General features: G+C 36.0%; 1 protein-coding gene across 1 annotated transcript in view; it reads left to right on the top strand.

Moving 5' to 3' along the window:
• Window positions 1-24,611, top strand: part of ADGRV1 (adhesion G protein-coupled receptor V1) — a 172,913-nt gene that overhangs the window by 40,612 nt on the left and 107,690 nt on the right. Inside the window, exons 22-45 of the mRNA XM_053474949.1 lie at window positions 610-786; window positions 1,224-1,404; window positions 2,388-2,590; window positions 2,673-2,802; window positions 4,042-4,122; window positions 5,477-5,616; window positions 6,035-6,641; window positions 7,202-7,417; window positions 7,766-7,981; window positions 9,415-9,659; window positions 10,500-10,681; window positions 10,938-11,749; window positions 14,902-15,111; window positions 16,224-16,354; window positions 16,495-16,594; window positions 17,209-17,388; window positions 18,179-18,345; window positions 19,240-19,333; window positions 21,406-21,484; window positions 22,076-22,214; window positions 23,351-23,492; window positions 23,775-24,037; window positions 24,155-24,330; window positions 24,484-24,608. Of these exons, the coding sequence (XP_053330924.1) occupies window positions 610-786; window positions 1,224-1,404; window positions 2,388-2,590; window positions 2,673-2,802; window positions 4,042-4,122; window positions 5,477-5,616; window positions 6,035-6,641; window positions 7,202-7,417; window positions 7,766-7,981; window positions 9,415-9,659; window positions 10,500-10,681; window positions 10,938-11,749; window positions 14,902-15,111; window positions 16,224-16,354; window positions 16,495-16,594; window positions 17,209-17,388; window positions 18,179-18,345; window positions 19,240-19,333; window positions 21,406-21,484; window positions 22,076-22,214; window positions 23,351-23,492; window positions 23,775-24,037; window positions 24,155-24,330; window positions 24,484-24,608 (4,996 nt within the window). The remainder of the gene's footprint in view (window positions 1-609; window positions 787-1,223; window positions 1,405-2,387; window positions 2,591-2,672; window positions 2,803-4,041; window positions 4,123-5,476; window positions 5,617-6,034; window positions 6,642-7,201; window positions 7,418-7,765; window positions 7,982-9,414; window positions 9,660-10,499; window positions 10,682-10,937; window positions 11,750-14,901; window positions 15,112-16,223; window positions 16,355-16,494; window positions 16,595-17,208; window positions 17,389-18,178; window positions 18,346-19,239; window positions 19,334-21,405; window positions 21,485-22,075; window positions 22,215-23,350; window positions 23,493-23,774; window positions 24,038-24,154; window positions 24,331-24,483; window positions 24,609-24,611) is intronic.

Below are 24,611 nucleotides of genomic sequence, written 5' to 3'. Positions count from 1 at the left end.
ATGAGCATAATAATAATATTTTGGATACATACCTTCACTGGTTAGCAAACATTTTGTGGAATGCAATAATAGCAATATTAATGTTACAAATTCTAGGCATATAGCTGGCCAAGCTTCCTATACCTAGGGAGAAATACTTTTGGTATGTATTTTTGGAAATTTTGACATTTTTTGGTTGTTTTAGATATTTGACAGTTATTATGCATGTCTGAATTTCTCTTGGTTTAAGGTCATTTGCGTATATATATATATATATATATATATATATATATATATGTATATGATATAAACTGTACTTAGTTTCTCTTGGGTATCCATCCTGCATGGACCAAGTACATTCTCCACAACTGAACTCTAAAAACGAGCTGATTCTACCTTTAATTTGGATTTTTTGGTGTTGAGACTTAATTGAAGTCAGGGCACTCTGGGTCCAATCAATAGGTCTCTAGCATTACTATTAAAAGCCTAAATGTGAATGTTTATCTATGGGTCCTGACACTCTGCTTGAATGCTGCACATACAGGGTAATTAACTTGAGTTATCATTGTTTTTTCTGTGCTTACAATATTTTATACCTTTTCATTTTGATTTATATATTTATCATTATAGTCTTCCGAGGAAGGGTCTACTATATCTTGTATTGTGGAACGTACACGGGGAGCACTGGACTCTGTATTTGTTTTCTATACCATCACTCCTGTAGACTCTGTTAATATTAATGATTCTGTTGTGGATTTCACAACCAGCAGTGGAAATATCACGTTTCTTCCTATGCAGAGATCAACGGTAAATATATTATTTGTTTTGTCATACCCTTGATATTTGAATTATAGTTGATGTTTAAATGCAGTTAAATGCGTCTGTCTCACTGAAAATGATGAAATATGGCATAGTGTTTGAGAGAAAATTATCAATAATAGTTTTGTAATTGTTCAAGGTTTTCATTAAAAAAAAAGCTGTTATACCAAAGTCTGAATGCTCAATGAGTGCTCTGCAAGTAAGAAATCCCACAATCTTAAAGGAACAATCCGGCATAAACATAAAGATTAAATAGCTGCCCATGCAGTTCAGCAATCCCTTACTAAATTCAGAACTTCCCAGGAGTTCCAGACACTAGTACCACGATATATGGTTAGCCAGAGCAAGAATGAAACATAGAATGTTGTCCGTTATGAACTATGGATGAAAACATTAAATGGTCTGTTTTACACATCTTGATCTAGGTTTTAAATCTGAACATTCTAGATGATGACATACCAGAGCTTGCGGAACGATTCCGCGTGTCTTTAGTGTCTGCGGTTTCTGCCGATGGGAAGATTGGGTCCACTCCAAGAAGCGGTGCCAGCATAGACCCTTACAAGGATTCTGAATATGTTACAATAAATGCAAGTGATCACCCATATGGCAAGTATTGTTACCATACTGTATCTACCAAGTGTTAAATTATGGTAAGATTTATTGTAAATTGATGGATTATATGTATGACAAACAGGTTTAACCCTATCAGAGCATCCTTTTTGGCACCAGAAGTCCTGCATAAACTTCCCTAGAAAACATTACACAGTTGTATTTTTTTGTAATTGCAGTGTATTCCTAATGCATTCAATGGTACCAGGGCGGCTAATTAACTAGATTACTCCTTTACTCACATAGGACACTTCTAAAATACTAACTCATTCCTTTGTGATCTACTGTCCTCTGCTTACTGGCCTCCCCTATTCCATATTTTACCTCTCCAATCCATACTGAACAATTTTTTTAATTCTATCACTGTTCATCTTCTGCCTCACTGTGCCAATCCCTCCACTGGCTCTCCAGAATGAAATCTGACCCTTACCTACACATATCTTAACAAAATTGTGCCACCCTATATCTCTGTTCTTATCTCCAGAGATATAAGATATCCTACCATCCTCTTCTTTCTGCCCATTATTTGCATCTCTATTCAAACGTTATTAGTGTCACATACACACTTGTGTATCCAGGATTTTATTTGTTCTCTACCTTCTTCTTCCTCTCTATTCCTTTCTGCCAGACTCCACCAATTTACTATAACGTTGAATGCTTCCTGAAAACCCACCTATTCAGAGACAATCTGTATCCAGAAAAGAAGGCATCTGTTCCCCTTAACTTTAAAAGCTCCACGCCAGTGACTCTACATGACAATCAAGCACCTAACTTACCCACTCAGCCCCTTATCTTCTGTTACTGTACATTCTCCCTTAACCTCAACTCACAAGAGCAGGGCCCCTAATTTTATCTTACTGGCGATTTTGTATATTGTAATACCTGCTGGTGATCTACAAATAAAATATACTGGAACTAGTGGTCTAACCCTATTGGTATTCAAATGAGACAACATGGAAATATACATTTATATTTAACAGGATTACTGCAGTTTTCGTTGGGGATGCCACCAAAACCGGGTGACCCAATGACGGTTCCTGCAAAATCTGTCCCAACTATTACAGTGAAGGAGGAGATAGGGCAAATCAAACTGCTGGTGGTCCGTGCCCAGGGACTTCTTGGGCGAATAAGGGTTGAATATCGGACAGTTTCACTAACAGCATTCAGCCCTCAGGATTATAAGGTAACTACAGCATATCTGATTGCCCAACATCACACTATGTTAACACATGATACAGGATAATTATCTTTTTTTCCCCATAAAGGACGCAAAAGATTATTTGGAATTTCAGCCGGGAGAGCGATACAAATATATTACAGTTAATATCACAGATAATGCTGTACCTGAACTGGCCAAATCTTTTAGAGTGGAGTTACTGAATGTGAATGGAAGAGGTAATGCACATTTTTCTAAAATTTCTAAATGAGGACAGTACATTCTTTATTTAGGGTATGTGATTGTGGCAAAGATCTTACCAGGGCTTTTAATCAGGCTTTGTAAGACATTTACATAGATCTATAGTTAAGGTTAAGGTTTAAAAAGACATAAGTCACGTTCAACTTTTACAAGACCTTCCTATATATGTTTATTCAGATGACGGCAAGACGAAATCAGTAAAAAAAAAACAAAAAACCCTTGCAACCCCAATAGGTAGTCGGCTTTCTCCTTGGATCAACTCATATTAACTAAAAACTCTGTGCAGGCAAAATTCTTTGCTTACCAAAAGCAATGTTTTATTTAGAAAAACAAAAATGGATTTAATAGAAATTATTTTACTCACATTCTTCTAAACACATGCTTGTAGAATGCTATATAAATACCCACCAAAAATTCTGAGCATATAAAAAAGATGGACATCAGGAAAGGAATTTGGGTACCAAATAGGAATAATTGACCAAACATATGGTTAATAAAAAGCTGTGCCAAGCTCATCCATCCAGTGCAATTTTTTATGAGTCATGAAGAGATACATTACTTATTTCTTTTGCACATTCTTACATATGGCTATTATCAGTAAGCCCATCAGTAAGCCCTCTCTTGTTTTGAATGTCTGGCAGTGGGCTATTGTCTCTTCTTTTGCTTCTACTTTTTGGTATCTTTCATGTAAAAACCACAACTGGTGTATGTACCAATATTCACATAATATATCCACACTCCAGAGGTGGTAAAACTGTTTTCACTCCTTTACATGTCTGCATAGGGTGTCCATATCTGTTAGCTGTGGAGAGTTAGATTGAAACTGCAAAGATAAGTTCTTCTCCTGCCTTTCACTGGCATGCACCAATGGAGACTGAAAGTGATATTTTATGACAATATTAACATAAGGTTCTGAGTTCTGTATGGTACGTAGATCACCAAGGAGCAGGATAAAGTGCAGGCCAAGATACTTTTCCTGTGCATGACCTCTAGGATTGCAAGTATTACAAGCAATTTGATAAGTTGCACATTTGCCGTCCCTGTTATGGCACCAACACAAATTATGTTGCCATCAGAGTGTATTACGCAATACCATACAAGTTACTGGTTCTTACATTACCGTATAATCCACTTCTGATTACTGCTACACACGCTGTCTTGTCTGTGCTTCATATATGTGTATATATATGTGTGTTTCTGTATGTCTTTTCCTGAAGTTGCTGAACTCTTTAGGAATGATGGCAGTGGTAGTGGTGATGATGACTTGGAATTCTTCCTTCCAGCTGTTCTTCAGCGGGGTAAGAGCCTCATTCTATCCCTTGATTTTTCATCTGTGTTTTAGGATTTCTAATCATGTAGGTGATGCTAACTTTGTTAATATTATAGTATCACAATAAATAGTTCCATACAATAAATATAATTTACACTAAAAATGACAGTAAACACCCTTCAAATCATTAAAGACGAATGCTCCTTTCTTCCAATCTTAAGAGATGCCCATGTGTTGTCTGGAAGGTACGATTTATAAAGAGATCTCCAAAAAAATCCTTGTATTGACCTTGAAATTACTTGTAAAGGTTTATAATCGCGACAAAGGTGTCTTTTCTCGAGAGAAAACAATGCCAATCTGTACAGCCTCTCCTTCTTCATTTTTGTAGCCCTTCTCTGAACCCTCTCTATTTCCAGTATGTCCTTCTTTTTGAACTGGTGTCCAAAACGGCACTGCATATTCTAGATGCAGTCTTACCAATGATTTATAAAGAGGCAGAATTAGGGTCTCTTAAGCCTGTTACCCTTTTTAATGCACTTCAGAATCCTGCTAGCCTTGGCAACAGCAAAAACACTCATATCATTTCCCATAGATGATTGACACGGGATATAACCATTTTGAGTATATTTAGCATTTTTGTGATTATTTGTGAGAGAGGCACAGCTTGGTCCTTTGGCCTGAGGCTGAGCAAGTGCAGGAAGGCCGAGGTATTGCGGTTGGTGTCCCTTGGTTTGGTCCGCCAGGACACTCACAGGGAAAATGTGCTCATGTTTTGCACCTTGGATCCTTACCTGCACTTTTTATTTTTCACTCTATTCTTATGTTCTCTGTGCTTTTCTGTAAGCAAAGAGAGATAATTGAGACAGGAAAAAAAAATCACTAGGGTATATTTTGGATCATTTTATTTATCTAGTGTTAACAGTTGTACTTGCCATATACAAGGGGGAGACACAGTAATTACATTTATAAAATAATTACAGTTAAAAAAAAACATTATAATTAAGGTACAATAGGTATGAATACAAAAAGTAGATCCCTGGTCACTGTATTTAAAGTTGACCAGCTAGTGATGAGACAGTTTTTTCACTTCATTGCCTTTCATTTTGTAAATTACAAATTTGATGAAGAATGAACTATAGTAGGAGAAGAATGAACCATGAAGAAAACCATGAACGGTCTGTGGCAATATAGGGATCCCTGTGATGGACATTTAGAAGTGGAATGAAACTGCGCTCTGAATAGTGTCTAACTGTGTTGAGTTAATTTAATAACATCTTATAATATATTCAAATTTAAATTAAGTTAGGAAAAATGATACTTATATAATGAAGCAGACAACATTGTGTCTTATGTATGCTTTCTGTTGGTTTTTGATTGTACAGCCAGTCTGGGCATTGCATCACATATAACTGTGATCATTGAAGACTCTGATGATGCCCATGGGATATTTGAATTTAGCACTGAATCTCTGTACGTTACTGCCACGGAACCTGAACATGGATATAGTACCGTTACTTTCCAGGTTCGTATACGCTTCCAACAGCTACAGCTATTTTTACACTCGAATAGACAAATATATCAATTGATAAAAGAACAGGGGGAGTTTAACTCAAAATTCATGAGTTGATCAGAGGCAATTTACTAGGTTGTTCACAGTGCTCTGATTAACGCTCAATGACCTTCCACATGCACCTTAGTTCATCACTATGATGAAGATAGGGCTCTGTAATTAGGAACTGAGTCATCCCATTGTCTTCCGCCATTTCAAAGTAACTCTTTATTGTATTTTTTTAATAATTTTGTTTGTCAGTGTAATTGCATGATAAATACATTTCATTACCATCTTTGTCTTTTTAATGCAAATCAAGTTAGGTATTTGCTTAGACTTTTTTGCTATTTTGCATTTATATTGTAATTTGATTATATAAAATGTATTCTAGGTCTTGCGTGATCGTGGATCCTTATCCAGTGTGTCTTTGTTTTGGAGAATAGAATCAGATCCATTAGATGACTTGGCTTTTACCACAGGCAACATAACTTTTGAAACTGGACAAAAATTAGCAAATTTAACAATTCAGGTTTTACCTGATGATACTCCAGAACTGGATAAAATGTTTTCCATTTTAATTACCAATGTCTCCAATGGACGGCTGGGAGAACATACCAATGCATCTCTTGTTATATTTGCCAATGATGACCCATATGGACTCTTCATATTTTCAGAAAACAACAGACCCATCAGAGTTGAAGAAAAAAATAAAAATATTACTTTAACCGTCAGAAGGTTGAATGGTCTTATGGGTACTGTAATGGTTGCATATAGAACAATTTTAGACTCAGAAAAACTTTCATTTTTCCCAAGCATAGCAAGAGCTACACAGGATAAAGACTACTTAACGATTTCTGGAAGTGTTCTTTTTACAGTCAATATGAGTGAAGTCAATATATTCCTCCCTATTCTGGATGATGATGATCCAGAGAGAGCAGAGTCATTATTTGTTGAATTATTCAATATCACGTTAGTGGAAAAAGTCCAGAATCAACCAGGTATGTTTATAGTGTAACATTGTAGGCCCTTCTATATTTATATAAATATATACACAGTCGTGAAAAATAACATAATAACAATCATGTGACAGACTGATAAAGTCATACAGAAAACAATTACTTCAAGTTATTGCTGCTTAAAGTCGTTCTACAAGCTATTGAATCATAAGGTGTACTTAATTTTACCACATGGCTTCTCCATTTTGGCTTCATTTTTGTTGAATAAATCATGACACGGCGTATTATGTCTTGTGTTTTTCACCTTAAGTTGTATTTACCTAATTTTTAGACCTGCTAAAGTACAGATGATTCTTATTATGTCCTGATATGTAAAACCATAGAATTTAAATATTTTTTTACACAGCTGTACCTATATGTATATATATATATATATATATGGTCAGGGCCATGGAAAAGACAGCATGGACTGTAAAGGACAGTTCTATGTTAAGTTTTTGGTTGGGTGATTTTTTAAAGCTGGTAATCTTGATCCCCTAAGATTATTATAAGAAACACATTCCTTTCACATTTGGTTAGTTATGCTGCTTGTTTGTTTTTAGTTTTGAATTCTCCTCGTCTTGGATCTAAAATTGAAACAATAGCACATATAGTTATTAATGCCAGTGACGATGCTTTTGGAGTGCTTCAGCTGTCCACTACATATGTACGGATTGCTGAAAGTTATGTTGGGCCGATAATTAATGTCACAAGAACCGGTGGGATGTTCGCTGATGTTTCTGTGAAGTTTAAAGCCTTGCCAATTACAGCAACAGCCGGTGAGTACTATTATTGCTTATATTTGAGTTGCATCATTTGAGCATGCACCCTCAATCAGGGTACATAATTGTCATAAAAAAAAATATGTTGATGATTAATTGTGAAACAAATCAAATTACTGTAGGTTTCATTCATATGGTGAAAGTTTTTTTTATACACAAGCAACCTTATAATAAAACCTCTTTATCTTATTAGTCCCAACACTGGCTTTCATGTCTCTATTGCTAATGTGTTTGTACTATACCACGATCAAACTATTAAAGAGTCTTCTTTCATATTACTGTAAAATATTAAATATACTTTCATTTAACTTTTCAGAATTGATATTTTTTTCATAATTTTATCAGGTGAAGATTACAGTGTAGCTTCTTCAGATGTTGTTTTATTGGAAGGAGAAACGAGCAAAGCTGTGCCAATTTATATCATAAATGACATTAACCCAGAGGTAGAGGAATCCTTCCGAGTCCTGCTTTTGAACCAGACCACAGGAGGCGCGTTAATAGGAGAAATGACTGAAGCAATTATCACCATAGAGGCATCAGATGATCCCTATGGGTCCTTCGGTAGGTAAACTACCTACTTTGTTTCTTTAGATATAAATGGTTATCTAGTGTCTATGATTGCCCCAATATTCAATATAATAAAATGCATAATTGAACTATATTTAATCTATTGAATTATGTTTCCTTCATCTATATATATTTCTCTTTAGAATGTTAAGCAATTAAACGTCAGTAGATCTGCATTCTTTTCTTTGAAGATTTAATCACATAAAACACAATACAGTTTAAAAAAAAAAAAAAAAAAAATATATATATATATGTCACGCACAGCGTAGAATAGGACCTGCAATCAGGTAGAACAGCGTGTGCAAGTCCAATAGACAGATCACAAAAGTCCAGCACAGAATAGCCAATGAGCAAGCCGAGGTCAGGAAGCCAGAAGTTAGGATCGTTGCAGGATAAGCCGAGGTCAGGAAGCCAGAAGTCAGAGTAGTCGTGAGGGTAGCCAGAGTCAAACGCCAGGAATCGGTAACAGGAACAAGCCGGGTCGGTAAAGGGAAATCAACAGGAACGCGTACTGAGCAGACACTATACAAGATAGGTACAACCATCAGAAGGCAAGGTTGGGATGTTTCTGAGGCTCTTAAATAGGCAGAGGAAGTCCAGGCATCAATTACCGAATTCCCGCCAAAAATTCAAAGTGCCGTTATGTCACTTCCGGTTCGCGGCCATCTTGGGATTGGCGGATCGTAAAATTCTAAAAGGAGTCGTAGTACTGGCTCCAGCAGAGGACGACCGACGCGTGGAACCGCGAGGTGTTCCCCTTCCTCGCGGAGGCGGAGGCTGTCTCGGAGAGGCGGGAGGTCTCCCTCTCCTCCGCGGCGGTTGCGGCTCCCGCGGCAAGGCGGGAGGTCTCCCCCTCTTCCGCGGCGGCTGAGGCTGCTGTGTCGAGGCGGGAGGTCTCCCTCCTTTCCGCGGCGGTTGCAGTTGCTGCGGCACGGTGGGGGGTCTCCCTCTTCTCCGTGGCGGCTGCGGTTGCCGCGGCACGGTGGGAGGTCTCCCCCTTCTCCTCGGCGGCTGCCGGTCCAAGGACCCAGAAGCACCGGCAGCCAGGTATGTGACAATATATATATATATATATATATATATATATATATTATGCATGTTTTTTCTGTGAAATGCATACTGCATACAAAATTATGAACTGGAAACTTTAAATGTTTCACCAATTTTAACACCTTATATAATACGTTGCCATCTTTCTAACCGTTGCATTAGCTCCTCTAGTGCCACCCAATGTTCTCATGTAAAAATAATTTCTTTTATTCTGTCTTTTGTCAAAAGACTTCCTCTTTCTTAGTCATCTTTTTTTTTTTTTTATAATTTTGTAAAATATAATTGGTATTCTTTAATATAATATGGCCTAATTGGAAGATTTAATGGAATTTGACATTTATCAATTAATGACAACCTTTCTTTTGTTGTTATTCTAGTTTTGCAGGTGACATCCCTCACGATAGATGAACCTGAATCAAGTCCTTTGACAGTAAAATTGCCAATTATTAGGAATTCTGGGACCCTTGGTGTTGTTACTGTGCAGTGGGTTGGCACAATTAATGGAAAACTTGCCAATGATGACCTGAAGGTTGCTTCGGGTAATGTGACTTTTGCTGCTGGTGAAACCTTTAAGACTTTGTTGTTAGAAATCTTACCTGATGACGTTCCAGAGATTGAGGAGGTAAGATGTGTAGTTTATTTCACTATACAGTAAATGCAATCTAATACTGTAGGTTCTATTTATTATTGGTTCATAAACTGTTATCTTCTTCCCTTTTGAATAAGCAGCGTGGGCTTATATGTAAAGAGTGATCTTGGTGAAAGGTTTCAACAGCAGTTTTATCACCATTGCAACCTATTAAATATTGTAGCCAGCAGCTGTATTCTATTGGATGCTGTGTTGTAAGACCCATTTCAAATTTGTACAAGAATAACTTTGTAGATATAGTTGCCATTGTATAATGTTGTAATTTAAAACCATTATAAGTTATTACAAGTTATTACATTTTTTACATTTGAGTCCCAGGGTCAGCTCAGTCCCCAGTTATGTCTATACACACATACCGGTGCTGGCTGGGTTAAACTCTTAGTTGGTGTTAGCTACATATTATTATATGTGAGTGTGTACTGATTTGCTGATAGGATGTCCCATACTTTTTTATAGGGTTTTAAAATAATAAAAACAAAAGTAAATTCAGATCTTTGCTCATGTGTCCGTTTAAAATTGTTGCAGGCACTATTCCTTTAAGATCTCCAGTATTTTGGTCTTCAGCCCTTTTCTTCTTAGTAATCCTACTATTTCCTATTAATTAGATGTTAATCGTGTTATGTACATCAGAACATGAGTATACTTTTACGTTAGAGCTCCCCTTGATACAGGTTGAACGTTCAATTAAACCTTTATTAGCTACAATAATAACAAATACAAAACAAAAATCAGCTTCAATAACAACAAATACAAAACATATTAACTTTTTCACTTTCTATTAATATTTTCAATGAATCTCACTTCTCTCTGTAGATTATTGAAGTGCATCTTATTGGCGCCTCAAATGGAGGTTCCATTGGATCTGATGGAGTAGCAAAAATAATGGTTCCAGCCAATGATAATCCCTACGGAACAATATCCTTTCACGCAAATGTCTATCGTGTTCAAGAACCATTGGCAGGGAGTTCTCGTGTTAATCTTACCATCAGGAGGAGGTTAGCGCCATAGGCTCTGTAATACCTTGAGAAATAGTATGCATTATTCATGGGTTGCTATAGCCCTCTTTCTCCTCTTTTGTACTATAAGTGAAAGCCCTTTTATATATATTTTATTACAATACTCAGGCTATATATAATTCTTTATCCCTCTTTCATTTGAGTTTATCTCCTTATATTTAACTGAAGATTTGACATTCCTTGAAGTGGGTTTGTAAAAATGTTCCAAGTAACATCCTTATTTTTTTCTCTTCAGTGCTGGCAGGTTTGGCCACTTACAGATTTTGTATACCACCACAGAGATTGATGTGATAGCTCTTGCCATTGAACAAGGCCAGGACATGTTATCTTACTATGAATCGCCACTACTAGGGACACCACAGTTATCTGTGACAACCAGAGTTGATATTTCAGTAGCAAAAAACCCTCTGCAGTCTTGTGCCATTGCATGCCTAAGAAACCAAGTATGTTCTGCTTTTTCTTTTTACAATACCTCTGGTGTGCCTCAATGCTTCTGGGTGACAACATGGTCAAATCAACTCACCAACCACACAGAATTCCTGACGTATAAGAAAAATAGCACCAGTGTGTCTGTGCTTTTTAGTTCTCAGGCTACTGCTGGAAGTGATTATGAAACAGTTACAGGGCAGTGGTTCACGATGTTGGAAGGAGACGAGTTTGCAAATCTTACAGTTTCTATACTTACTGACACTTTCCCAGAACTGGATGAGAGATTCATTGTCTCTCTTCTCAAAGTCAAACTGCTAAACATTTCAACCAGCTTAAAGAACCAGCCAACTATAGGTCAGCCAAATACATCAATGGTTGTAATAATGATGAACGGAGATGCTTTCGGGGTATTTGTGATTTACAATCTAAGTCCCAACGCAACAGAGTCAGGTCACTATGTGGAAGTTGAAGAGCAGCCCCAAACAATAGTTCAGCTTGTGATTGAAAGAAGAGAGGGAAGCCTTGGCCAAGTGATGGTGGAATGGGCCATAGCTGGAGGAACTGCTACCAGAAATGTGGATTTCATAGCTGATGGTGAACTTTTAACATTTGCTGAAGGTAAAATACATTCTCTCCATTGACCTTTGTACTTTATACACTATCAACATGTCAATGTACCAACTTTATATACATTATAACCATTAACCATTTTGGGCCTAGCTCAACATAGGCGTTACTGTATAGGTATTTAAAGTGTGAATTATGGATGAAAATAATGTTCTCTTACTTTATAATGTATTGCACCTTATTTAGTGGCTGTGACTATTGGTGAACTCCGTTGTAGTGTAGCTAACTAAGCCTTAGTAAGATCTGAAAGATCAGTGTTTCAAATGTGAGCTGGCCAACCTTGGCCAATCTCATTCTCGGACTGTGTAGAGTTCTGTAATGAAACATGAAGCATACACAATGTACATGTGTGTTGTCACCATTTAAACAAAAAAAACTTTTGTCAGAAATAGCAGTACACAACACATAAGAAATATGTATTATTAATTGTTTCTCATTAAGATGTATCTTGTTTTATTATAATGGTATTTATTATTCATTGAGATTCCATTTTCGACCCCACATAAAGCACTTATCTTGCACTCATGATATTGCGTGATATTTTTTTTTTATGTGAGCACAATGTCTCCTGACATCTGCTTTCAAGTATGCATAATATCAGTACTTTGATGTGTATTAATAATATTACTAGAACCAAGTCATTTACACTGAAAGCCAAAACAATACTGCAGCGGAGGAATCACAAGTTCTAGTTGCTTGTAAGTGTTGTATAACTCTGTAACAGCAGCAAATATCTGGTTATTTAACCCCTTAACGACAATCCCCGTACATGTACGGGGTTGCCGTGCAACGGGTTAACGACAATGCCCGTACATGTACGGGCTGCCGTTAAATAGCTGCATCGCCGCCATCGCGGCGGTTTCGCCGCGATCGGCGGCTTTGCAGCATCCACGGAAGCCTCACAAGTGAGGCTGACCGTGGATCAGGGGAGGGCAGCCCTCGGCAGCCCTTCCCGGAAGAAAAATGGCCGCCGCCGCGATCTTTGATGATCGGTGCGGCGGCGGCCATTTTTCTTCCGGGAAGGGCTGCCGAGGGCGTCTAAAACTGCTTAGGAAGCGATCGGAATCGCTTCCTAAGCATAAACTGTGTTGCTGACATGCCTCAGTATCGAGGCATGTCAGCAACACTACCCCCCCGACCCCCGATCGCCTTGTGATTGCTCCGAGGAGCAACCACAAGTGCCATCCTGTGAATGACGTTGCCGTCATTCACAGGATGGCATTAACAGTAGATCTGAGTTCAGAGGGTCTATCCAGACCCTCTTGAGAACTCTCGAGCTCCTCCTGCAGGTTGAATGCAGGTACTGCATCCAACCATGCAAGGTCAATGGAGCCCAGCTCACTAATGAGAGTGACTAGTAAGTAAAAAAAAAAAAAAAAAAATTTAAAAAATGTTTCAAAAAAAATGTCAAAAATATGGTAACATGTAAAAATCCCCACTGTCACCAAAAAAAAAAAAAAAAGTTTTTAATAAGCAAATCCTAAAATTTTTTATCTTTACAAAAATTCCATTATGGAAAGAGTTAAAATATTGGCATTACAAATGCCCATAGGGTGTCTAGTATTCAAAAATATATGAGTTGATGGGGTAAATTGAATTGGCCGGGTTCAAAGATGTCCCAAATATGGGACATGGGGCAGATGTCTAAATGGCAAAAAAATACACACCTCACAAAGGCGGCCTTTTACCTCCCAAATAACCCTACAAACCCATGCATGGGGGGTATCGCTGCGCTCAGGAGATGTTACTGAACACATATTGGGGTGTTGTGTGACACGGACATATACCAGGAGCGATAAATTTATACCTGAAGTACAACATGTGTGAAAAAAATACTAAAATAATTACTACCATAAAGTTTCACAAAGGGTAGTGGTAAAATTAGTGCATTGAAAGGGTTAAAATACCAGCATTTCAAATACCTTGGGGTGTCTAGTTTTTAAAAATATATGATTTGATGGGGTAAATTGCATTGGCCGGCTTCAAAGATACCCGAAATGGCACATGGGGGGAAGAATTACCAGATTTGGAAAAAAAGGTTTTGAAATGGCAAAACGCTACCTGTATTTATTGCCCCATAACGTGCAGAAAAAAGCAAAAAAACATAAAAACATTGGGTATTTCTAAACTCAGGACAAATAGTAGAATCTATTTAGTAGGTTTTTTCATTAGTTTTTGCAGATGAGTAAAAGTTTTCTGTTTAAAAAGTGAGAAAAAGTAATTTTTTTACAAAAAATCCCCATATTTTATCATTTTTTTTATAGTAAATTAGATGATATGATAAAATGAATGGTATCTAAAGAAAGCCCTGTTTGTCCTGAAAAAAACCAATATATAATATGTGTGGGAGCATGAAATGAGAGAGAAGAAAATCACAGCTAAACAGTAACACTGAAAAACGTTAAAAGAGCCATTGTCCCACAATATACTACGAGTAAAAACCCCTATTGTCCTTAAGGGGTTAAAAAAACAAAAACTGTCTGCGCTTCTTACCCTAATAAAGTTGGCAACAAATATATAAACATAATATAAATGAGAGGTTTTGGTTATATGAATTGGCCAAAGCGTAATTAAGCTCACCCGCCACGTCAAGGCACACTCTCAATAGGGTGAGAGCCTACTCTCACCTCCTACATAGTGGGCACACAAAGCAGTTTATACTGCTACCAAAACCTTATTAATGTGTTGGGGGAGGTGCAATTAAACCTCCTCCCCATTAACCCCTGGACAGCAAGCTGCAACCAGACTGATGAGGAGCCAACAACCTCAAATATGTGCAAATCTGGTTATTTAATGCTAACATAATATATTTCCCATGGTATGGTACCTATAATTGTCTGAACATAGAACTCGCATACTTGTAAAAGAACTATGTATGGCAAAAGGTACATATTTGTTAAATATGGTAAGCTTTGCATTTAATTTTCTTTTGTCACTTATTACTTATTTTGAAGAATATATTTTTAAATATTATATGTTATTAAAAAGTATTCTGTCTTTTTAAAGGTGCAAACCAGATTGTCCAAAACTGTTTAAATTAAGCAACCCTTTTGCTATGAAGTAAAAAATGGAAATCACAATAACATTTTATGTTAAGTTGTAAGAAATGTTTAATCTGTAAATATATATTTTTCCTTATCCAGGCGAAACAAGAAAACTAGTAACTTTGACTATACTAGATGATGATGAACCTGAAGAAAATGAAAGTGTCATAATTCGTCTAACCCACACCGATGGAGGAAGTCGTGTTCTTCCCAATTTTGACGCTGTTACCATAGTGATTTTGGCTAATGATAATGTAGCTGGTTTGATTAGCTTTCAGACAACCTCAAGATCAGTGATTGGCCGAGAAGGTGGGTGTCACTACAATATTTTCTCTATTTTCCTGGCAAATAGAGAATAAAAGTACAAAAGCTATAACACAACCTCTACCTTTCTCTATTTCTTCAGTAGTACGTTGTATGGGAACGTGTAGTGAGATGTATCTATGAAATTTGTTATATTTATAATTGGTAATAACAAATATTCCAAAACTTTTCTAGTAGATTGTTTTTTACTACATTATCTTTCATGCTATTGTAAGAGTACTTTTTGTAATGTATTTCGGTATATTTTTTTTAATTCTCCTCATTTACATGTCATTGGATAGGCTGTAATTGCATTTTAGACATATTTTCTTTCCACTTGTACAAATATCTTTAAGTGACCAAAGAAAATTAGACTTTGCAAGACTAATAATTTTTCCTTAATAGAAGAAATTCTGTAGCGCCAAATAAATCAATAAGAAATAATAGAGTTATCCTTATTAATGTACAGTACTGGGTATGTCATTGATACCCTCTGATGTTTTCTAGGATAAGAAACGCTGTTTCATAAAGTGTAAAAAATTATAGGCAGTTCTCAAATGGCACCAAATTTTGATGTTTGACCTTGCATGGGCAGTATGACCTTATTACATACAGTATTAAAGAATTGTATTGATACATTCAAGTCGTCATGCTTGATGCTTTACCATAAGCACTAAGTATACCGTCACCTGGTCTATGCATCATTGTATCCAGCAACCACCATCTCATGATGGCTTTGCCTGATCCGTTAGAGAGCAAGTTTATATTACTAAGTGCACAATGATGTGAATAGGCATGTTTATTTGTTTGTTTCTTGGGGAAAGTATCAATGAAGCTCTTTGTAGCCTTATATTTTTTTGTTATAATAAATCACTTTTGTTAGCAGTTATTAATGCGTTTAACCCTCCAGTTTGCTACTTTTCTATGACATCTATACTATTGAGAAAATATACAATCTGCATATCCATGTATGAGTTAATTTGACATGATATAGCGTAATATGCTTATTTTAGTGCATTTTGGGTCTTTGTCTTACTGAGCATTAGGAAATATTGGAAAATGTATCACTTAGCTAGCATCAAAACATTCTTAATAATGAATTTATTTTACTGTTATAGGGGAAAAGCTGTTGTTCCATGTTTTACGAACACCTCCTGCGCATGGAAACGTAACTGTCCACTGGAAGATTATTGGCCATCATCTAGAGCTAAACTTTGAGAACAGCACAGGCTTATTACACTTTCCAGAGGTATGACGTAGAATACTCTGTATCTTTAAAAGTTCTAAAACAAGGAGAATGTTTTGTTTACTAAGCAAAATTGTGATACAAATGAATTATCGAGAATAGTCTTTTAATTGATTAATCATTTTTTTCTTTGTTGCAACCAGGGAGCATTAAATGCAAGCTTTGTTGTTCATCTGTTGGACGACCATATCCCTGAGCAAAAAGAAGAATACCAACTTATTCTCTACAATGTAACAACGCAAGGTGGGTAGATAATCATTTAGAGAGGTATGAGGTTTGTAGGACTTTCAAGTTTTCCGTTCCTTCCATGCTGCTGCTTAACATCCTACATACTGTGGCGGAGAGATGACATGAAACAAAGGTATGAGCTGTTTTAGGTTGATCGGGCTTTAGCAGTTAATGTATGGAACCTCTATTCACCCATATTTTTCATTAAAGACTATGGAGACTGGACCCACCTTTTATTACTGGGCCCTGTAACCTATAGACAACGACATTTGTATTACTAGTATTACATTAAACACAAGTTTTAAACTTTCAGAACAATTTTAGTTTTCACATATTATGATTAAAAACAGTTACATTTTTGCCATGTGTGTGTTTTCTAGCCCTGTTATTTTAACCTAATCTACAAAAAAAACCTTGACTCCTTATCAAACTGCCGACAGGCATGATTATTGGAACAAAATGGAAGTAAAGCTACTTTTCTTCAAAGCTAAACTACATTTTTGGATCCAGTCTTTTATTTAATGCGAAAAGAAAAAAGTTTATTTTTCAATGGGACTTTTCATTTAAAGGTTAAACATCTCTGATATGTTAATATGGTGATATACATGCTTGTTACTCTTTGTTTCTAGGTGTATATGGCACAGGAGTAGGTGCCCTTGATAAACAAGGATATGAGGCTGTTCTTACTGTAGAGGCCAGTGATGAACCACATGGGGTATTGAATTTTGCTCCTTCGTCAAGAATTGTTTTCACAGAAGAGGGAAATAAAACAATTCAACTCTTCATCAACCGCGAGTATGGATCCCTAGGTTTGTGTTTTAGGAGATGATAATACAAAACATAGATGAAACAAAAGAATAATAATGTATTAGAAATGAATAAATTTGAGAGTTTGCATATAAACACAACACAATACAACATGGATGCCTAGTATCATGGTTTTAACATAACCTTTTAATTTAAATTAGTTAAGTTGTTCAACTTGTAAAACCAGGACATATGGGCTAGTGTCCCAGTTCCCTCCATCAAGCTACAGCAGCCATCTAATTGAACTTACTTGTCAATAGATCATGTACTTATAACATATGGAACATTGGGAGGCTACAATAATATTTATTAATATCATATCATGTTAGAATTCAGGACCGATGTATTTAATTAGAGTATCATGCATTATGACTCTTCAAACTACATTCGGGCATTTTTTTACAACTTCGTTTTGGAACTCCAACATGAAGAATATAATGAATAATATAATATATTATAATGGTATCTTTTAGTTTTCTTCTCATTCAACTATATTGGAAAAAGATCAAATACTTAAAAAAATAATGCAATATGTGAGCTGTTTGAACACCAGGCACCTCGATATCCTGAAAAACATATCAGGCTTACAAACTCTGTTACTAACACACAAGCACTTTCTTAATGCTAAATGATTTAGTTGTTGTAATTTTAGTAAATTATTTAACCTCTAAATATACATTCCAGTAAAATCCAGTTAATTCCCAATTTCTGTATTACAGCAGTTATGACTGTATTTCTGTATATATTTCTGTATATATATCAATTATATTTCTGTGTTACTGTATTTGTCAGGGGATATTAATGTTACTTTCGCCACAACACTTGATCCCCTTCATACGCTGAGTCAGATGAGTGAAGGACAGTTCGCCGAGCCTGGACTGGATTTCATACCAGTCTCTGGCTCATTGATTCTACGCGATGGCCAAACAACGGCTGCCCTCAATGTATCAATTCTGGAGGTATGTCCTGCCAACACGACAACTTTGTTATGCTCAAAACACAACATCTGAGGTTGTCAGCTATGAAGTAATGGGGTTTGTGAATGAGAATTAATTCTGCTGCAATGTTAGAAAAGTCAAAAGTCGACAAGTGGGACTGTGTAGCTGATTGATTGCTATGATGATAAATCAAAGTTATTTTTCGTGATTTTTTTTAGTTAGTTGCAGGGGATGTGATAAATACTGAAAATAGTTATGAATATAGCAAAATGTACACTTTGTAGCTAATTACAATGAAAGCTGAACAATTATATTTGACACTTGTGATTCTACTTTGTGCTTCTCAAGTTTGAACGTGATGGTCTTGTGTCTTTTTTTTAAAACAAAATTACTAGCACTATGTAATAATACATGTAATATGCTGAGAAACACACTTGTAGCAGACAGGCAGACCTAAAGACAGACAGATAGGCTTTGTTTGATAGATCATATGTCGCATAGCTCACGCATTCATACATGACTGTGCTTTTAAGATGGATCAGTTACCATTATAGTTTATGTGTTATCATTTAGGAAGGTAGGAGGACAAATGACATCATGTAACCGTAATAGGTGTAATTAGGTGGATAACTCCATGGCATGGGCATCTTCAAGCAGTCCACCCTGGTCATTTTGTACTTTGCAGGGACAGAGCAGCACCATTGGAAGTACTGATGAAGCAGTCAAATTAAAGATTAAATGCAAAATTATGTTTGATATATAATAATTGTAGAAATAATCATAAAAGTGGAGAAGAAATGCATTTGCTTTGATTTTAGCATTGGCCCATGTCTCATGGTGTTCCTTTTCTGGTATTTTTTCCCTATGACACTACTGTTGCAATGCTTAAATATTTTGCTTTACATCCATCTACAGGATGACTTACCTGAACTTCAAGAGTATATCCTGATCACTATGGTTTCTGTGGAACTAACTGTAAAGTTGCTGACCTCATCTCCACCAAGACTCGGTACTTTTATCTACAAACCTATAATCTCAAATTTTGACAATTTATTAATGATAATTCTCTAGTAAAGGAGCAGTCACGTCAATTTCTGACATCTTCCCTGGGTTTTGCAGGTTGTTTCTGTAATGGAAGGATAATATATTTTTCTGGTTTCATTATTATTAATAAATAAAAAAAAAACAACAAAAAATTGGTCTTTCTGTACCTATGGTAAAGCAGAAAAGTCCACAATCAATGGCTGTTTGTTTTACAAGTTAGTCATGTGATGTAGAGAGGTGCATCCTTATGTGAATGGACAGTAGCCCCAATTCAAACAATATTATGTCCCTAACAATATGGCTGTGTGCCAAGAAATCGTTACAGCAAGGAAACAGATAAAAGAGAACAGCAAGGAGAAAAAACAGCCGTATGGATCTAGATCAAACTGCTGCAAAATAGTTATATACATATACATTTTAGGACTTATGAAAAGTGACAAACATGTCTTGTAAACGTCCTGCAATCAACCTTTTTTTTTTAGCAAATTCAAGGAAAAAATAAATAAAAATATTAACAGGGAATGGAATCAATGGTGTTTTGGTAGTTATAGAAATACATGTTTATGTTAAATTATTTATCCAGTAAAGTTAAGTAGATCCTAGTTGTTTATTTTCTTATGTACAGTAATACTGGTGACACCTAAATGCATTGTCTAATGTCTATTCACATTCTGTTACCCTAAAGTGACTTTTCTGAAATCTACATTTCTTTTCCTTTAACTCTCGCTTGTTATCCTTGTTTTCTTTCTGCATGCTTGCTGTTGACATGATAGAATTCCTTTATTACCGGATGAAAGGTAATCTAGCGAAATGACTTAAACCATGCTTCTACCTACAATATTTATTAGATTCAATAATTCAGTAGTAAGCTCCGAGGCGTGTGTATGCACTACAGGCTGAATTGTGCAAGGCAAAAAGTAAAAAGGAGTAGGGAGCAAGCATAATAATAAAAGATTAGTAAGTCATGGGTCTTCTTCAGCCTTCAGGAATTGTTTTTAAATTATTAATCAACAATCAAGTAAAGGTGACCTTGAATATATATAAACTCTGTGTTTATATATTTTTTTAAACATGAAAATAAACCTTTTAAAGAGGAACTGTGTAAGTATATTGTTATACCGAAGCAGCTTTGCATAGATGGAGGTTGATAAATTTGTAACAAGACATCATAAAGTCCCTTTTGCTCTTTGAGGAATATAAAATAAATTGATTCAACTTTAATACTTGTTATAAATCGTGCTAAATAAAATGCACTTTTACATGTTATCTGTTTTTAGATGAGATATTTATAACCAGAAAATTGCTTCTCAGTGTCATACTTATAATTTGTATTGCTAGTCTACAACAAAAAGGTAAAACATAATAGGAATCTTAGTCAAAGGTGATACTGTTTCTTGATATAGAGTCACAGAAATACAGTTACACAAAGTTTTGAGATCATAGATATGTCTTCTTCAGATGGAATGTGGAGATACCTCTGAGGTCCTGAAAGCTTATGTGACATTGTTTACTATGCTGGCAAAAGTAAAAGTGTCAATGATGACCAAATACTCCACCTTCTCTTGGACCAAATCATATAAAGTGCCAGAAATAAATGGCAAAGTATGTATACTCTCCTCAAATAAGGATGGAAAATGATCTCTCCAAGGACTCCTCTTGTCCCCAAAAAATGTATATATAAAAAAACAGACATTTCAGATAAAGCTTCATTCTTTTCCACGGATACTCAGAAGATATTTGAGGAGAGGGAGAAATATATAGTGTAGGCTGGATACCAGCCCAGGTGCTGGTAGCCAAATTCAACAGTCAGCCTTCATAGTGTCCCAGGACCTCCACAGTCAGCACGCTATCGTCTGATAGAAGGCAGAGATAGGAAGCTCCCTGTTCACACAGAGTCATGGCATTTTCTTGGACAAATATGACTGTATCCATTTTCCTTATTAAAAAGATACCAAAAATAAAGCTTTTGAAAATGTCATGATACTTATTTAGATAGTTTTTCCCTTTTCATTAACTTTTGGGTTTTTTTGTTTCTAGATGCTGAAGGCATGACAGCTCAGATCATTATTGAGGCAAATGATGGAATCCAGGGAGTCATTGAATGGCAAACAACAAGGTGCGTACAAGGGATTCCTGGACAAACTAGGATCCAGTTATCACACGTAACTATGGAACTTTAACCTTGGTTGTCGAGTTGGAAATAAAGATTGTGTTGCCTTATTTTGTAAACTGGGCATCGCCCAGTTCCAGCTCTGCACAGTTCCTAGGGAGGTGTACAACGCTGAGTTACCATCTTCTTCTAGCAACGTGACTATTTTCTCCTGTAGAAGGGTATAAATATTTACACGCTGTCATCATTTAAGATACTGTATATTGAAATTGTATGGTTTTTCCAGCAATTTCAACACTTTGCGTTATTGTTTTTATTTTGGTAAGTGATGCTGTTCTAAAAGCAAGATGTGAGGAATGCAGGGAATATTTGCTTTCTAAAAACACTTTTGCACAAAGACCATTTTTCTTTTTATAATAAACTCTTAAAGTATATGTAGTGCTACAGTTTTGCTGTTTTCTGTTGTTGTGGCTATTTCTGATCATGTTCTTGACAGAGGCAGAATTTTCAAATAACACTGACACTAATTGGTTATGAGATCATAATAAAAAAGTCACCTTACAACAACTAAACCAGTGATTTCTATTTCTTTTTCAGCTATGAAGTTAATGAATCCCATGGTATTTTGACCCTAGTGGCATGCAGAAACAAAGGGACCTACGGAAATGTATCTTTGTTTTTCTACGCACAGAATTTAGGAGCTCAGCTTGGGATGGATTTTAATGCTACCTCCATGGTAAGATTCCCATAAGCGATGTGTGCTTGGAAGAGAGATTCACGGTTTCCTACTTGATTACAATCAATCTGTGAAATTTTAATACATTTGCAAAGTACATTTTCATATACAGAGATGTTCCAGCAACGAACCCTGCTGAAATGTTGCTTAATGCCAGTAAACTGTTGAAATTGTTGTTTTTTATATAATTTATTTTTACATGTAAATATTAATGTTTAATTTTTTAATCTGGAAAGCATGTTGTTCAGTAAATGCTTTTGTAGTGCCTGGAAAAGTATTGTGACACAAAGGGGTTAATAGTATGATGAAGCATGTTTATGGGTAACTTGTTGGAGGAAGGGTTAATAAAGAGGCATATTGTTTCTCAGCCAAGTTGAAGCTTTATACCAACATAGTATGTCAACATAAAATACCACTGCACATGCTTGCACCTGGTGTGTGAGGGAGCAAATGTTGTTTAAAGTAAAGTTTTTAGATAAGCGTTAATGAGGACATTCGGTAAACTGCCTCATGTAGGCGTTCATGTATCTCTAAATGTATAAATTAGCCTCTTTCGGAGAGATACCGTGCTATGGATTGGTATATGGTCCCCAGTAGTCAGCCTTGCAGCATAGAAGCAGTACATGGCTTTGGGGGTCTCGCAATACAGAAGGGTGTAAGAATGTAAGCATAATCTTTTAAACTCTTTTTTATCAAAACAGTTACAGCTAGACAATGTCTTTTAGATTGCGTGAATCATTCTCATTTAATTAGGGTATTTAGGGAAAGCTTATATACATCTTTAGAACACACTGTGGTATATTTTTGGTACATTACTCTGCTTCTGAGCACTTCCTGAGCTGTACGTTATAATAAAAATAAATCAATAATTTACTAGATATGGAAGCTGAATTTTGAAGAACTAGGATTTATAATAGAGCAATAATCATGTCCTTAAATATCCAAAGAAGTAAATTCAAGCACTAAGTCTGGTAATATTAATTAAGGTGTATCAGCTGAAACTATTATACTGTAAACTGCTAATGGCATGTAGGATTCTGTAATTTGTGATTTTACTTGACATGGAGAATCATTTAATTTTTTTAATGAGCAAATCAAGAAAAGATTTACACTTTACAATGTAATTTTTTTTCCAGGTTTTGACTTTTGCTGAAGGAGAAAAATATAAATATATAGATATAAATATTAATGATGATGACATCCCAGAAGGGGATGAGAGTTTCCAGCTGATACTCGCAAATCCTTCTCATGGACTTGAACTGGGTGCTAACACAACAGGTAAAAAATGGAACTATGTTTGTGTTTTTAATGTCAATTTAGGAAAAATAACTAAGATATATTTTATTTAAAATAAAAACATGACAATAATAATCCATATTTTATAGTACATTGTATATATTTTTTTTGCATTTTAACAGAATAGTTAATACCGTTGTCCAGATACCTTTTCTTTAATTGTATAGGAGGGTTTTAGTCACTTAAAATATAGTTACATGTTGTTGCAGTGTTTTGTTGTTGTTTTTTTAATCCATGAAGTTACTTTTAATCCTATTGACACAGCTACGGTTACAATCCTTGCCAATGATGACGGACATGGAGTTCTGTCCTTCAACAACAGTGAGCGATTCTTCCTCAGAGAACCTACAGCCCTGTACATGGCAGAGAGTGTTGCGGTTCTGTACATTGTCAGAGACCCCCCACAGGGAATATTTGGTACGGTCGCTGTCCAGTATCTGGTCACTGGTGAAAATGCTTCGGGAGCAGAGGGAGATCTCAACCCAGTGCAAGGATATGTTCTACTGGAAGAAGGAGTGCGATTCAAGGTAATATTAGTACAAAATAAATAGTATATATTTCTTAAAATTTGGGCATATATATGTAGGGTTGTGATCCCTTGCGGTAGAAGATGTAACAAGATGTAAATTATTTTTTGTGTACAGACACTGGAAATTTCTGCTGTGCTTGATGAAGAACCTGAGATGGATGAGCATTTTACTGTCACCCTATTTAATCCAACAGGGGGTGCTAGACTGGGCACAAGAACACAAACAATGATAACTGTGCTACAGAACCAGGCACCAAAGGGGCTTTTTAGCATTTTCCCAACAAATAACAGGTACACACAGAACCAGCATTAATAATAGGTAGATTATCTTATAAATAGATGTTACATGTGTTTTTCCTCTCCTATATTAGCCATATAAAAATAGACAATGCTACTTGTGATACTATGCAACTTTATATGTTTTTAACCAACGTGGCATTTTAGGACGAGTTCTTTGAGCATTGAAGAAGGCAATGTGACTGCTTACTTGAAAGTGTCCCGCAGCAATGGGTTAAACATGTCTGTGAGTGTGGAATGGGAGACGTTGTCAGGAACTGCGTTGGGAATAAGTA

This window comes from Spea bombifrons, chromosome 1 (genome assembly GCF_027358695.1).
Source record: "Spea bombifrons isolate aSpeBom1 chromosome 1, aSpeBom1.2.pri, whole genome shotgun sequence".
Taxonomy (NCBI): domain Eukaryota; kingdom Metazoa; phylum Chordata; class Amphibia; order Anura; family Pelobatidae; genus Spea; species Spea bombifrons.
This window is presented reverse-complemented; position numbering and strand designations above follow the sequence as displayed.